The following is a 15381-nucleotide window of genomic DNA, read 5'->3' as shown; positions in this document are numbered from 1 at the left end:
GGTTTTTATGTTGTCCTGCCTCAGCTCTCCTCCACGGCACTGCTCTCAATGGCGCCAGGAAGGAAATCACTGGGGAAGAACAGGATGACGCGCTCACTGCTGCAGCTCTGATTGGATGCATCTCAGAGCGCAGTGTGCATTTCATCCGGGGGGGGGGTAAAGGAGGGACAGTGCCTACAGAGGGTACTGTAATGTAGCATGTAGCGCAGGGAATCACCTTCACTACAGTAGCAATCTCAATCGGGCTTATTTTCGGGGGAGGGTTTATTTTAGAGGAATCTTATACAATAAGGGGAGGGCTTATTTTTGGGATAGGTCTTATTATTGGGGAAACACGGTATGTGTGCTTGTGTATGTAAATGGGAAGAGAAGGAAAGACAATGTCAAGAAAACGAAATTTGAGCTGAGTCTTGAAGGAAGTAGGAAGGCCCAGAAGAAGAGAACTGAGGAGAATTTCAGGCCTGGGGGAGGGAGATGCCCAGTGAAAATACATATATTTAGAAGATGGAGAGTCCTGTACAAGGAATAGCAACAAGTCCAATACATCTTGATTGTATAGTGTATATATGGAGACTAAAGTATAAGAAGACTAGAAATATAGGAAGAGCCAGGTTATGAAAGACTTCAAAAACCCAACAGAATTTTGTATATTTGATGCTGGAGGTAATTGGGAGTCACTGGAGTTATTGAGTAGGAGGTGACAAGGTCAAATCTGTACTTTAAAAAGATCACTTTGAAAGCTGAAAGGAGGATATATTGAAGTGGAGTGAGACTTAAACCAGTAACTTTCATGATAGTCTGGGAGTGAGGAAATGACTCCCTACACAAAGAAATTAGTAATGTGATTAGTGTAAAAAATAACTCCGGATTTGGGAGGGATGAAGTGAAAAGGTTTTAATTAACCAACTGTCAAGGTGGGTATTCTATAGAATAGGAACTCTTGGAATCAATATCTTTTTTTTTATAACCAAAACACGTCTCTCTCTTGATGCTGAATCTTGATGCATTGGCTGAATTCCAGAGATCACAACCTATCAGGAGTAATTTCCCCCCACACACACACACACACAAATAAATGTGAATCTTCACCTCTGGCAAAACCATTACTTCTCTCTTGGCATTCACCACATCCATACAGATGTAATTCAGTCCTTCTCCTGAATCCCTATTGGCTGAATACTATGCTATTTGAAGAGTTTAATTCTCCCAAGAGAATCTAAATCTCCTCTTTTGATTACATCATTACATCTTTCCCTTCCCCCCCCTTCCCCGCAGTGGTTCTCTACCTCTTATTACATTTACAACTGTTTCTTATGCTAAATCTCCACTCCATTACATTCCCTTTTCCTTTTCAATTCTGAATTTCCCACTCCTGATTTCATTTTCCTTTAATTATGTTTTATTTTCTTGTTCGGTATCCTAGTCTCCATTTCTTAGGATCCAATTTTATTTTTCTAATTTAAGTTTCATTTCTGTTTTTCTCTAATTCAATTTCTGTAACTTTGGAAACTAAAACCTCATCCAATTCTTCACATTAGGAACAGGAAACATCGACAGGAGATGGCAAGGTAGATTGGGAATATAGAAAGAACAAGACTTGGCAATGGATTGGATATGTGGGGTGAATGTGAGGAGTTGAAGCTGACTTTGAGGTTGTGGGTCTGGATGACTAGGATGATGGAAGAAACCAACAAGGAAGTTGGGAAGGGAAGGAAAGGGGTTGGGGGAGAAGATAATGAGTTCTGAACCAAGTGTTGTTTGTAACATGAAACTGGCAGAGTTTTTCCTTCAAACTAATCTGAATCCTCAAGATAATTATGAACTCATTATTGTGAGGAACTCCTAATGCAGAAATCCTTCACTGATACAGATCAGCAATTCATGAGTGACTTCTAATAATAACTAGAATTTACATAGCACCTTTAGGTTTGCAAAGCATCTTACCTATGAGAGAAGAAGATGCCATTACTATCCCCACTTTATTGAAAAGGAAACTGAGGCTAGGGGATACAAAGTTAATTGTCCAGAATCATGTATTTGAGTAGTTGTCTGGGGCCACATTTGAATCTAGATCTAAGAGATTTCAGACTGCCTTATAGTTGGCACTGGGATAACTTGAAGGTTTACAAAGATAAAGTCAATCTGCCTGATTTGCAAGACATTATGTTATCTCATTCGATCCTCAAAACATGTCTGTAGAAATGCTGTCTGACTGATAGAAATCTGGCCTCAGAGCCAGGAACACCTGGGCTCAGGTGCTACTGTAACAGATGCATTTGGATGAAAAACAGCACCTGGTGCTAGGGAATTTCCCCCTAGAAGTCTGAATTTCCAATGGCACTGAAAAGTCATCTAACCTTGGTGCCCTAAGAATCTTAGTTATCAAACAATTAATGATCTGCTTTGGTAGAGGGTTTCTCTAAACCAATTAAATCACACTTCTGTATCCAAATGGCTTAATCTTGTGACTTTATTACTACAGACACTATTCTCTCCACTTAAAATGATGAAATTAAATTTTATTGTCCTTCAGTCCTGTTTTGTGACTCTTTGTGACTCCTTGGGGGTTTTCTTGACAAAAATACTGGCGTGCTTTGTCATTTTCTTCTCCAGTTCATTTTACAGATGAGGAAACTAAGGCAAATAAGGGAAATGACTTGTCCAGGGCCACACAACTAGTAAGCATCTGAGGTCGAATTTGAATTCAGATCTTTTTGACTCCAGGCCTGGCTATCTATCCACTTTATAATATAACTGTCCAGAAGGTTAAATAACTTGCATATAATCACATGACTCATAGCTATTGAAAGTGGGATTTGAATCCAGGTTTTCCTAACTTTAAAGCTACCTTCTTTCCATTATATCACATTTCAAACACCTAGCCTATGACTGGCTTAAATAGATTCCTCATGTTGAGGTTGGGAAGGGGACCTCAAAAGTTTGGAGTCACAGACCCATGTCTTGAGGCATTTCAAAAGAATTTGCAGACTTGAACCCATTTCCTAGTCAAGGGGCAAAGTTTTATTGTAATTGTGGTGCCATTACAAGTGGGCTAAGTTCCAAAAGAAATTAGCAAAGTCCTAAGAGAAAGGAGACCCCTTTATACAGCTTTCTATCACTGGCATGCTAATTCTAAGGTCCAGAGGAGTGGTCTTCAGAATTTGGTAATCACTGAACAACAGATTATCTATCCAACAATCAGCAATGAACTGAGGAGTGGTCTATTCACTATTGTCACAGATCATACTCTATGGGACTATCCAGAGGCCAGAAGCTATCTGACTGAGGAATGGTCTATTCAGAATCATACAGATTGGGTGTGGGAGTTTCCTGAGGCAGACTCCAAAGCCAGAAGATTTAGGATTTAGGATTACTGACCTATTGTTAGAAAAGAAGCCCCCCTAAAATCAGGGGACCACAAAATCATGGTTGTCTCCCCTAGAAGTTATATTACATCACTCATAAATACTTGTTGTTTTATTTTCTTTCCTATGTATTTTAATCCTATTCCTTCTAATTCTAGTCCCATAAGGGATGGGGAGTAGACAATGAATTGGTCATTGCTCTCAATATTAGATGAAAATGTGACTTAAAAAAACTATTATCTTATCAAGTAATCAATCAATAAACATTTATTAAGTAACTAGAACACAGTAGGCACTTAATTTTTATTTTATTGATTAATTATTTAATAAGAAGGGAATAGATTTTTTAAAAATCATTTTCATTCAATATTAAGGGCAGTGATCATTTCAAAAATATATTTATAAGTGTCTACTATTTTCTAGGGTCATGAAGAGTCAGATATGGCTGAAAATGTAACATATTCTAAATCTGGACCAAATATTTGGGATATAAAAGTAGGCAAAAATCAATACCTGTCCTCAAGGACCTTACAATCTTATGAGGGAGACAACATGCAAACAAATATATACAAAGCAAACCATAGTTAGAATAAATTGGCAATAATAATAGAAGAAAGGCACCAGAATTAAGAAGGAATATAGAAGGCTTCCAATAAAATATGGAATTTTAACTGGTACTTGAAGGAGGCCAGGGAGGTCAATAGTCAGAGCAAAAGAGGAAGAACATTCTAAGCATAGGGGACAATCAGGAAAAATGCCCGAAACTGGAAAGATGGAGTATCTTTTACATATGTGTGTGTGTGTGTGTATTTTTCCTATTTATTTTTTCAAATTCATGCAAAGAACTATTTCAACATTTACCTTTGCAAAAACTTGTGTTCCAAATTTTTCTCCCTCCTCCCACTTCCCATTCCCTTAAAAAAGGAGTAATCCAATATAGGTTAAACATGTGCAATTCTTCTAAATATATTTCCACATTCATCATGATGTGCAAGAAAAATCAGATCAAAAGGGGAAAAAAGAAAACGTGAGAAAGAAAAATAAATAAGCAAACAACAATAACCATTTAAAAAAAGTGAAAATAATATGTTTTGATCCACATTTAGTCTCCATAGTTCTCTCTGGATTTGGATGTCTTTCAAATATATTAGAATCATCTCATTACTGAAAAGAGCCAAGTCAAAAGATGGAGTATCCTGACATACTTGAAAGATAGAGTACTATTGGATAGAAGAAAATGTTAGGGAGTAATTAAAGTATAAAAAGACTGGAAAGATAGAAAGGGACTAGGTTATGAAGAGTTTTGAATACCAGAATATTTTGTATTTGATTCTGGAGATGATAGAGAAGCAGGGAGTTTATTGAGTAGGGAGGTGACACTTACTTAAATTAGCTTAGATACCAGGTTAGATAGCCAGATAACTGGTTTAAATTGAAGGCATGTTGTCCTAAGTGAAGTTCTCTGCCTCTATTTCCCATATATTTACATGGATGGGAATTTGAGCCAAGAAGCCCGTCAGACTAAATTCTTTGCATCTTTCCTTTAGCCAAAGTACAAGAGGAGCTGGACCAAGTCCTTGGACCAAGGAGGCTGCCTGAGTATGAAGACCAAAAGGCACTGCCTTACACTAATGCAGTAATTCATGAAATTCAAAGATTCGTTACCCTTCTTCCCCATGTCCCTCATTCCATGTCAGTGGACACCCATTTCCGAGGGTACTTTCTCCCCAAGGTAAACTTTTCCTGAAATCATGACTTTATTCTATGTTTTAACTAAAGAATTTGCATTTTTGAGGTCATCATTAGGCCACTGATTTTGGTCAGAAAGACCTGAGTTCAAAGCCAGCCTCAGGTTCTGGAGCTTGAAGAGCCATCTGGCCCAGTTAACTGTCTCATCTAACAGATAAGGAAACAGACTCAAAGAAATTAAGTGAGTGATCAATGTCATCTAATTCCAGAGCCCTTCTTTCCACTGTATCTCACTTGAATTTTTGTTAAATTCAGAGACCTTCTGAAAGAGTTTTTGAGATTATTCAAATATTTGTTGAACATAGACTTAGATTATTAGATGAAGACTTCATCCACTTAATGATACAGGTGAGATGGACCTAACTCAGGTGACAAGAAGATCCTGGCTCACTATAAATGTTTAATAAATCCTTAATGACTCATTGACCAGCTGACTAGCTGACATTAGGCCCTAGATTAGTGAGATGGAGATTAACTACTAAACATTTTAACTCTCAGGATCTCTTAGCAGACTTGAGGAATTCCTTTCTACCCTTTTCTGGGGTAGAAACTTTTCTGAAGTTTCCAGCAGTATGTGTGGGTTAGAGAATGTGAATGAATTTTAATAACAGCAAAATAATTTTAATATTAGTCTGACCAGAATTTGGAAAGTCAATCAATTGAGGGGAAAAACAAACACCAGATGGTGTGTTGTATAATTTAACAGAGTTGGGTTCAAGGGGGCTCCCAAAACACTTGTTGATTACTATATTGATTCTAAATTCTACCAAAAATTACTTTTGTATTGTCTGTCTCTATTTAATGTTCATTAGTGTGAATAAGTCAATAAGGAAGCTTTTATTAAGCATTTACTATGTGCTTGGTGCAGCTAGGTGAATATAGAGCTAATCTGAACTCAGAGACTTAGTAGCTGTTTGACACAAGGCAAGTCACTTCACTCTGTTGGCCTTGGTTCTTCATCTGTAAAGTGAGCTGGAGAAGGAAATGGTAAACCACTCGAGTATATTTGCCAAGAAAATACTAAATGGGGTCATGATTGAAAAACAATTTCATAACAACATATTTCAGGTATTGGGCTAGATTTTGAGTTAAATGAGAAGCAGTCAAAGTATTGTCTCACTCTTTTATTATCAAGTGAAGAACATTAAGATTCATATCCAACCTATCCCATAGAGAAATCTTACTCCAGATATTAGTCTGGGGAACTAAGACACCATGGGTCAGGAGAAGAAAGTGGGAAGGGGAGAAGAACATAGATTATCCTGTTCTGACTCAGAGATCCTTCACTTCACTAATGGTGAGCTCCCAAAAGGAGAAGGAAGGTGAAGATAGAGAAGGAAGGTAGAGCAGAGGCTAGGTTCTGCTCTGAATAATGACATGTTACCATTTGGGGGGATCTAGTCCCATTTGTGTATGACATTTCTGACCTACTATAAGACAGAATATACTTTGGGGTGAGTTAGAATATACTCTTAGGAAATGGTGGGCAAGGTGGTCCACAGCTCTAGACCACGAGGAGGCTATTTTCTACTTCTTCTACCAGAGCTTAGAGCATGACAACACATAGTGGGCACCTAAGTGACACCACAGTGCATTGAGTGCTATGCCTGGAGTCAGTAAGATTCAGCTTCCTGAGTTCAAATGCAACCTCAGACATTTGTTGTCTATGTGAGCCTAGGCAAGTCGCTTAACTTTGTTTTCCTCAGTTTCCTCTTCTGTAAAACGAGCTGGAGAAGAAATGGCAGAATACTACTCTAGTATCTTTGCCAAGAGAACCCCAAATGGGGTCACAAAGAGTCAGACATGACTAAAATGATGAACAGCAACAAATACGTAATGGGTTCTCAGTACATGGTCAGTGATGGATGATTGAACTGTATCATATACATGGGAGTGCAGAGAGTGACTCCTCTAGATTCACATTTTCTGTCTTGCACATTTCAAACTCAGCCAACCATCTGTCAATTTGTTGCCCAATGGTTGACTTGCTTGTTACAAATGAGCATTTGCAAATACACATTGCTACAAAGGATACAGAAGGCCCTCCTTATTTATATTAGATTCCATAGTCTAGACTCAAAACAACATTTATTTCTAGTATGGAATATAAGCATCTTGAGGGCAGACACTGTATCATTTTCATATTTGCATCATAGCACTTAGCAATGTACCCAATGTAAAGTAAGCACTTAATAAATGCTTGTTGAGAAGGTTCTTCTCAAAGCACTCATTTTTTCAAAGTCCTTTCAATTTTTCTGATATCATCAGAGGAAAAAAAATCCACAGTTAGTTTCCAATAGTCTTTAAGACTTCCTAAATTTCCCTTTTGAAATTTATCCTTTAGATAATGGATTCTGGACCAGATTTAGAGTAAATAGGAGCAGAGTTTAAGAACCTGTTTTGGATATGTACTAGCTGTATGCCTATGGGCAAGTCATTTAATTACTAGGTGTTCCAGCAAAATCTCCAAGACAATAAATTATAAATGCATTGCTGATTTGCATGGATAGAAGGAATTATCTAAAATCAATTAAACCACAGCCTTCTACAAAGCCAAAAGCCACCTCATCTTTTTGAGTTTATATACTCAAACTTGTATTCAATCACAAAAGATAACCACATCATCTACTTCTCTGATAGTCCCATGGAGCATTATACATAAAATAATGAGATAGCTACATTAAAAAAAAATTCAATGATTTTTTAAAATTAACAAATGTTTCTTCAAAATTAATTTTTATTTCCCAATATCCCCTACATTGTACTAATAAAAAAACCTAAAAAATAAAATCCTTAATATGTAACTCATTGATCCAGAAAAACAAATTTCCACATTAGCTAAGTCAAAAGTCTCCTTCAGCATTTTAAGTTCATTACCTCTCTGGCAGGAAGTTTCGTCTTTATTCTTTTGAATTCATGGTTAACCACTGAGTTGTTCAGTTTTAAATCTTTCTAATGAGCAGCTAAGTGGCACAGTAGGGAGAATGCTGGGTCTGTGTCAGGAGGACCTGAGTTCAAATTTGGTCTTGGACACTATGTGATCCTTTGCAAGCCACATGATCCAGATTGTCCTCCACCTTCTGCCCCAAATAAAGTCTTTCCAGGATTTTTTTCTCTCGAATTAATAATTATATATATTATTCTTCCAGTTCTACTCACTTCTCTCTGCATCAGTTCATAGAAGTCTTTCTCCAGTTTCCTCTGAAATGGCTGATGTCATAATTTCTTATGATTCCATTATATTCATATGCCTCAATTTGTTTAATCATTCTCAATAAGAGAATATCCCTTTTATATTTATATCACATAAAGGTTAAGTCAGAATTTTTGAGGCTGTGAGAAGCAATTAAGAGGACAGACAGGCTTTGGGTAATGGTAGCTGGCACTTTAAGATTTACAAAATATATCATTAATATTATCCTCACAACAACTCTGGGAGGCTGGTTCTACTACTATTTTATATATGAGGAAACTGAGATAACCTAAGGCTAAATGACTACACAAGTCCTGTCTTCTATCCATTGTACAATCTAATTGCTACTAATGACAGTGGGTAATCAGAAGGAAGAAGAGTCAATTTAATCAAACAGTTATTAAATATCTTTTTATGGCAGGCCACTGTGCGAGGTGCTGGGGACACAAAGACAAAGTGCAAAATTGTTCTTTCCTTCAAGGAGTTTATATTCTGTTGGAGGGTGCAAAGAAAAAAAAATTATATCAATTTGGGAATAGTTGAACAAGTTGTGGTATATGATTATGATGGAATATTATTATGTTGTAAGAAATGACAAGCAGGATTGTTTCAGAACTTGGAAATATTTTCACAAACTTATGCAAAGTTAAGTGAGCAGAACCAGGAGAACATTGCACACAGTAACTGCAACATTTTATGATAAAGAATTACAGGTGACTTAGCTTTTCTTAGCAATACAATGATTCAAGACAATGAAAAACTCTATCCACTTCCAGAGAAAGAACTGCTGTTGTCTGAATATAAACTGAAGCATACTATTTCTCTCCGTCTCTCTGTCTCTATCTCTGCCTGCCTTCCTTCCTCCCTCCCTCACTCCTTCTCTCCCTTTCTTGCTCCTTCCTCTGTTTTCCAGGGTTATTGTGAGAATCCTATTTCTAGTAGGAGTTACTGTTGTTTAGTCTTTTTCAGTCATATTTGACTCTTTGTGACCCCATTTGTAGTTTTCTTGGTAAAGATACTGGAGTAGTTTGTCATCTCCAGCTCATTTTACAAATGAGGAAACTGAGGCAAACAGGATTAAATGACTTGCCCAGAGTCACATAGCTAGTAAGTGTCTGAGGTCAGATTTGAAGTCAGGAAAATAAGTCTTCCTTACTACATGCCCTGAATCCTATAGAGTACTTTGCAAACCTTAAAGTGATAAATAAATATTAGCTATTACTAATTTTATTAAGTTCAAAGTGTTTCATTCACCCATGTTCCCCATCCCCATCCATCTTTTAGGGTACTGCTGTAATTCCTTTGCTTACTTCTGTACTTCTTGATAAAACTCAGTGGAAGACCCCAAATGAATTCAACCCCAGCCATTTCTTGGATGCTGATGGGAACTTTGTGAAGAAGGCAGCTTTTCTTCCCTTCTCCATTGGTAAGGAGCACAATTCATATCTTTTCATGCCATTTACTACATGTTTCTGTATACTTTGGGGAGCTGGTTTTAGAATCAAAGAGCTTTAAGTGGAATCTCAGCTTGACTGCTTGCTAACTGTATGGCCAGATTATTTTTTCCCTCTGGGCTTCAGTTTCCTCACCTGTAAAATGAAATGCTTGGCCCACATGAACTTGAGAAGATCTCACAGCTCTTCTCATGCTATCCTTATGATTTAAGAGGATAAATGGCATTATCCCCATTTTATTTATGAAGAAACTGAGGCACAAAAAAATGAAGGAAATCTAAATACACCAGGTTTTCACACTTCCAAGCCAGTGCTTTTTCCACTAAAATAAGTTATTCCCATTCAATAAATATTTATTAAGTGCCTATTATTTGCAAAGCATGGTGGCAGAAGATGCTGAAGGTGCAAGCAACCCAAAGAAATGTTAATATTCTGGGAGGCTGGAGGAAGTTGAAACATATAGAGGAATAAGGCACAAGAAAAACTGAGAAATCAGAGGAGGCTCCCTGGAAGAAATGATCAGAATCTTACTTTGGCAGAATTGTAAAATAATAAATTTATTTTGAATTCTTTCCTCTTCCTCCTTTTTAAGAATCTCCTTCCTGTTTTGGGATCCATTTCACCCCATCCCTAAACCCCCCTACCTACAATGCTAAGTCCCTCTACTATGTCAACCACACCAAAATTTGACCTTTACCTGCCTTCCCACTGACCTGACCTAATCCCATTCCCTCCAATTTATCATATTCTATTAAAATGGCTAATCTGATTAATTAATTTGTGCCAAAATGCCCATGGAAGTCGGTTACACTATTCCCTCCTCCCTAAGAAATCAAAGACTTAGCAAGGGTCATAGAGATCATTCAGTCCCATCTCCTTATTTCACTAATTGGAGTAGGACAAAGGGAAAGTGAATAAACATTATAGTACTTACTATGTGCCACTGTACTATGCACTTTGAAGAAAAATAAAACAAATAGTATCTCATTTGATTCTAATAATAACCACCCTCTGGAGAAACGTTCTTCTTATCCCTATTTTGTGGTTCAGTTATTTTCAATTCTTTTGCCCCCATTTGGGGTTTTCTTAGAAAAGATACTGGAGTGGTTTGCCATTTCCTTCTCCAGCTTATTTTCCTGCTGAGGAAACAAGGCAAAATAAGTGTCTGAAGCCAGATTTTAACTCAGCTTTTGCTGTCCTCAACCCAGTGCCCCATCCACTACACCTCTAACTGTCTCATGAGGGTACACAAGAAGTGAAGTGGCTTATTCCTTTAGCACCCAAGTCTTCAGACTTTAAGTCTTTCCTCTAGACAGTCTATGTTTCCTCTCCCTTTTCCAGTCCGCTTATTTTGAAAAACATCTTTAGTTCAGTGGTAGGGATTTCAGATAAAATTGTAACAAATTCTTATATCCAGAGAGAATTTGGGTGTGGGAGGAAAGGGGACAAGTGGAAAGCACAGAATATAGTATACTCCTGGGGCAGTAATTACAGAAGTGAAGGAGGAGATCCATCCTCAGACCGTGTAGTCCATCATCCAGAGCATAGAGTAGATCCCTGGAAGAAGGAACCCAGAAGTGAGGGAGGTTGAAGAAAGGAGAAGGAGCTGTCTTCTGGGTATGAGACTGGGGGCTAAGGGAATTGCACCCCCTAGATTTTGGTGCCCAAGGGCAAAGTCATGATCTCCCCCCACCATAATTAAAGCTCTGATTTCGGGCACTATGGAAGACTGGGGCCTGCAAAAAATGGTAGGGTTGGGGAGGGAAGGGGCAAGGGAATTACTCACCCCTAGGACCTCTAGGAATGAAGTTTTTTGTTTTTGTTTTTTGTAGGCCGCCGTGTTTGTATAGGGGAAAGTCTAGCCAAGATGGAGATGTTTCTATTCTTTGTGAGCCTGCTTCAGAGATTCACTTTCCACCCACCCCCAGGCATCAAAGAGTCTGACCTAGACATCAGCCCTGAGGCAACCTTCACCATGAGACCTCAGCCCCAGAATGTGTGTGCAGTGCCAAGGTCCTAAGGAATGACCACAGGCCATTGTGGGAATGGAGGCCTCTCAGATTAAATGGCAGACACAACACAAGCCAGTGGGAGCCTCCCTTGGTGGCAGAACTGTGAATAGATCCAAATGTGCCTTTGACCTCCTCAAATCTCTCTGTTTTGGGGTCTTTGCTTCCCTTGGTAGTAATCTTTTTCACCCTCCTGATTTATAGCTAATTACTCCAGTGCCCTTTTGATTTCTACCTTTATCCCTATCAAAACCTCCTAAGAAGCTGAAACCAATTTATATTAAGCCTAAACAGTTTAAAATGTAACATTTTCTCTCCCTCCTTCCCTTACCGAGGAGTCTGGATTTTAAAACAAGGTCTTAGCTTAAACTAGTAAAGCCCCAATGTTGACATTTATATTAGCCAGTGGGGTGAAGTAGGGTGGTATATATTAATGCTATTGCTAAGATTTAAAACATTATATCAAAAATAGAATCAAGAGTGGACATCCCTAATTTTTTTTAAATGAAACACTTTTAATATTTCCTTTATTATATATTAGCTTGTGGTTTAAAAACATTTTTTATATTTTGTTAAGGAAAGATCCTACTATTCCAGTTTTTATCAAAAATGACTGTTGTATTTTGTGAGAAAAATCTACATCTGACCTGATAACAAACTATTTTTCTCATGTTTATATTTATATTAGCCAGTGAGGCAAAGAAAAGGGAGGTCTTATGGCAATTCCTGAAACGTTACCAAACAATAATGACTGTCTGCTCTGCCTATGTAAAAGCTGATCCTAGAAACCATTTATCCTGATTTCAAAATTCTTAACTAAATTTTAAATAATTTAATATTTAAAAATTTTAAATTCCTACTATGTAAAGTGCACTATACAGGGCCCTGGGGATAAATAGATGATAGATAGATAGATAAATATAAGAAAGAAAGAAAGAAAGAAAGAAAGAAAGAAAGAAAGAAAGAAAGAAAGAAAGAAAGAAAGAAAGAAAGAAAGAAAGAAAGAAAGAAAGAAAGAAAGAAAAAGAAAGAAAGAAAGAAAGAAAGAAAGAAAGAAAGAAAGAAGGAAGGAAGAAGAAGGAAGGAAGAAAGAAGGAAGGAAGGAAGGAAGGAAGGAAGGAAGGAAGGAAGGAAGGAAGGAAGGAAGGAAGGAAGGAAGAAGGAAGGAAGAAAGAAAGAAAGAAAGAAAGAAAGAAAGAAAGGAAGAAGAAAGAAAGAAAGAAAGAAAGAAAGGAAGGAAGAAAGAAAGGAAGGAAGAAAGAAAGAAAGAGAAACAAGCAAGCTATTGTGTTTTTCTTCTTTAAAATATAATAATGTTCTCTCTGGGAGCAAGCAGGTTTCTTGGGGAGGTTTTCTAGAGGCAGCCTTAGTTTCAGTTAAAATCAATAATCATCCAAAATGCAGCCAGCTGATAAAATACAAATGTTTATTTTCTCCTTCCAAAATAGCTGGGTTAGTTTTTCTTAGTGGCTTATCTTTCTACTTGGTTTCAAGAGCTCCCTCCGAATGTCTCCAAATCTAAAGGTTTGTCCTTCAGCCTCCAGCCAGCCAGGTGGAAAATGGAATGAATCTCTCTTGCCTCCTTCACTTGGGGCTCGGCTAGCTTTCTGGAGAGCCTTTCAGACCAGCTTGGTCTCAGTGGGGGAAGTGCAGGAGCCCTGCCACCACAGTGGTGTGAGATGAAGTGAATCTGGTTGCGCCTCCGAGAGAGGGCTTCTCCTGAACTGACTTGACGCTCCCCTCTCAAGTCTTTTCAGCTGAACTCCCCAAGAGAGCCTCTGTCTATTTCTTATATATGATCTCCTCTGAGAGAGTGGGATTATGGGTCTCTCCCAGAGTGCTCTCTGGCCCTGAGAGCTTCAAGGGAGGTGTGAATTCGGATGTCTCATACTAAACCCTGAAATCTCCCAAACATGTGAACTCCAGTGAGTAAAGGTGTGTACACAAGCATTGTTTCTCAGTTCCACTTAGTACCTTGTTTCTTCTGGCACATAACATCTCCTTGTAGGATCAGATCAATCATGTTGAACCATGCTAAATTAGATAATTATTGTCTCGATCAATTCTAATGACTTAACAGTTTGTAAAGATTCCAAAAGCTATGATGTGATAACTGTATAGACAGATAGATGGTTAGATGGATGATAAGAGCATATTATCTCAGGCATTGTGCTAAAATGTTAGGGATCCAAATAGAAGTAAATATTACAATCTCTATTCTCAATCTTATATTCTAGTGCTCTAAGACAATGCATAAAGGGCAGGAAGTGGAAATGGCTAGAAAAATGGGTGTGGATACCTGATTCTATGAAAGACAAGGAGAGAACACACTTATTAGAGCCTATCACTGTATAAGAGAGAAGGAGGAGGAGAAAGAAGAGGAGAAAAAGGAAAAGAGGGGAAAGAAGGAGGAGGAGGAAGAGGAGAAAAAGAAGAAGAAGAAGATGATGATGATGATTGATGATAAAGGCAAAGGAACAATTCAGGCAGTGTTAAGAAATGTGCTGCAGAGAAAGATCAAAGCGTAGTCTTTAAAAATTTTTATATCATTGAAACTTAAAAATCAACAACAAATACAAATAATCAAACATGGAATAAGGAATAAAATCTTAAACAAAATCCTTAGAATTTAACAAAATGGAAACTAGCAAATTAGCAAACAACAAAAACCATGTGCCAGGCAACCTTTTTCAAGCCCTTTTTGTGAGCCCCTTTGTGCTACACCTAGATACATATATGACTAGGAAGTCACAGGGAATGATTGCTTTTCTCTCCCTCTCTCCTTCTCTCTCTCCCTCTCTCCTTCTCTCCTTCTCACTCTTACCCCTATCCTCTTTTCTCTTCTTTTTCTTTCTCTTCTCTTTCTTTCATTTTCTCTCTCTTTCCCTACCATCTCTGTTTCCCTCCTGCCTTCTATCCTGTCTCTGTTTCTGTCTCTCTTTTCTTTCTTGAGCTATAAGAACATTCATCACTCCACTTTTCCATGAACAACTAATCACAGAAGTTAATATTTGAAGGTTCCTACTGAAAGTGTCACCTCGTAAGCTTAATTCAGGTCTTACTTGACATTAATTTGATCTATATGTTCTGCTAGGTCAGGGTGGATGAAAGAAGCATTGGAAGCTGAAAGACCTAATTATTTCCCTAAAGTGAAAGTATGAGTCAAAAAGGCCACAAAGTAAGAGAGATTCTATTTGATTAATAGTCTATTGTTGTCATCCTTTATTTTTGAAAAGGACTAATGACATCACAGAGTGATGTTTTAACTTCTGCAAAAATTGGACATAGGTGAGACAGAGTTGCATAATGTCATTATGCAACTTACTCTCTCTTCCAGAGTTGTTAAAATCCAGTGGGGCGATATGTTAGGACTACTAGCAATAGCCTAGGTTGCAGTGGATGATGTTGGGGTCTTTGTTGTCTGACCAAGCTCTAAGCTTTCCCCTATAACTGCTTCATGGTTACTGGAACATTGTTTTCACCTTCCCATTCTGTCAGAAGTCTCCAAGGTGATACTGTCTATTCTCAACACGGAGTGAAAAGCTTAGGAGAAATTGAGCTGAAAGGGAATACTGATTGTCACACAGTGAATTCCTATTATCTAATGCTTT

The 15381-nt window shown here is 37.8% G+C and overlaps 1 protein-coding gene across 1 annotated transcript in view; it reads left to right on the top strand.

Annotated features, from left to right (window-relative positions):
- Positions 1-12250, top strand: part of LOC127545182 (cytochrome P450 2W1) — a 32387-nt gene extending 20137 nt beyond the window's left edge. Inside the window, exons 7-9 of the mRNA XM_051972296.1 lie at positions 4913-5097; positions 9592-9733; positions 11594-12250. Coding sequence (XP_051828256.1) covers positions 4913-5097; positions 9592-9733; positions 11594-11781 — 515 coding nt within the window. The 3' untranslated portion in view covers positions 11782-12250. The remainder of the gene's footprint in view (positions 1-4912; positions 5098-9591; positions 9734-11593) is intronic.
- The last annotated feature ends 3131 nt before the right edge of the window (positions 12251-15381 follow it).

The sequence above is a fragment of the Antechinus flavipes genome, chromosome 1, assembly GCF_016432865.1.
Source record: "Antechinus flavipes isolate AdamAnt ecotype Samford, QLD, Australia chromosome 1, AdamAnt_v2, whole genome shotgun sequence".
Classification (NCBI taxonomy): Eukaryota; Metazoa; Chordata; class Mammalia; order Dasyuromorphia; family Dasyuridae; genus Antechinus; species Antechinus flavipes.
The sequence above is the reverse complement of the archived record's forward strand: the minus strand, read 5'-3'. Positions and strand labels throughout refer to the sequence as shown.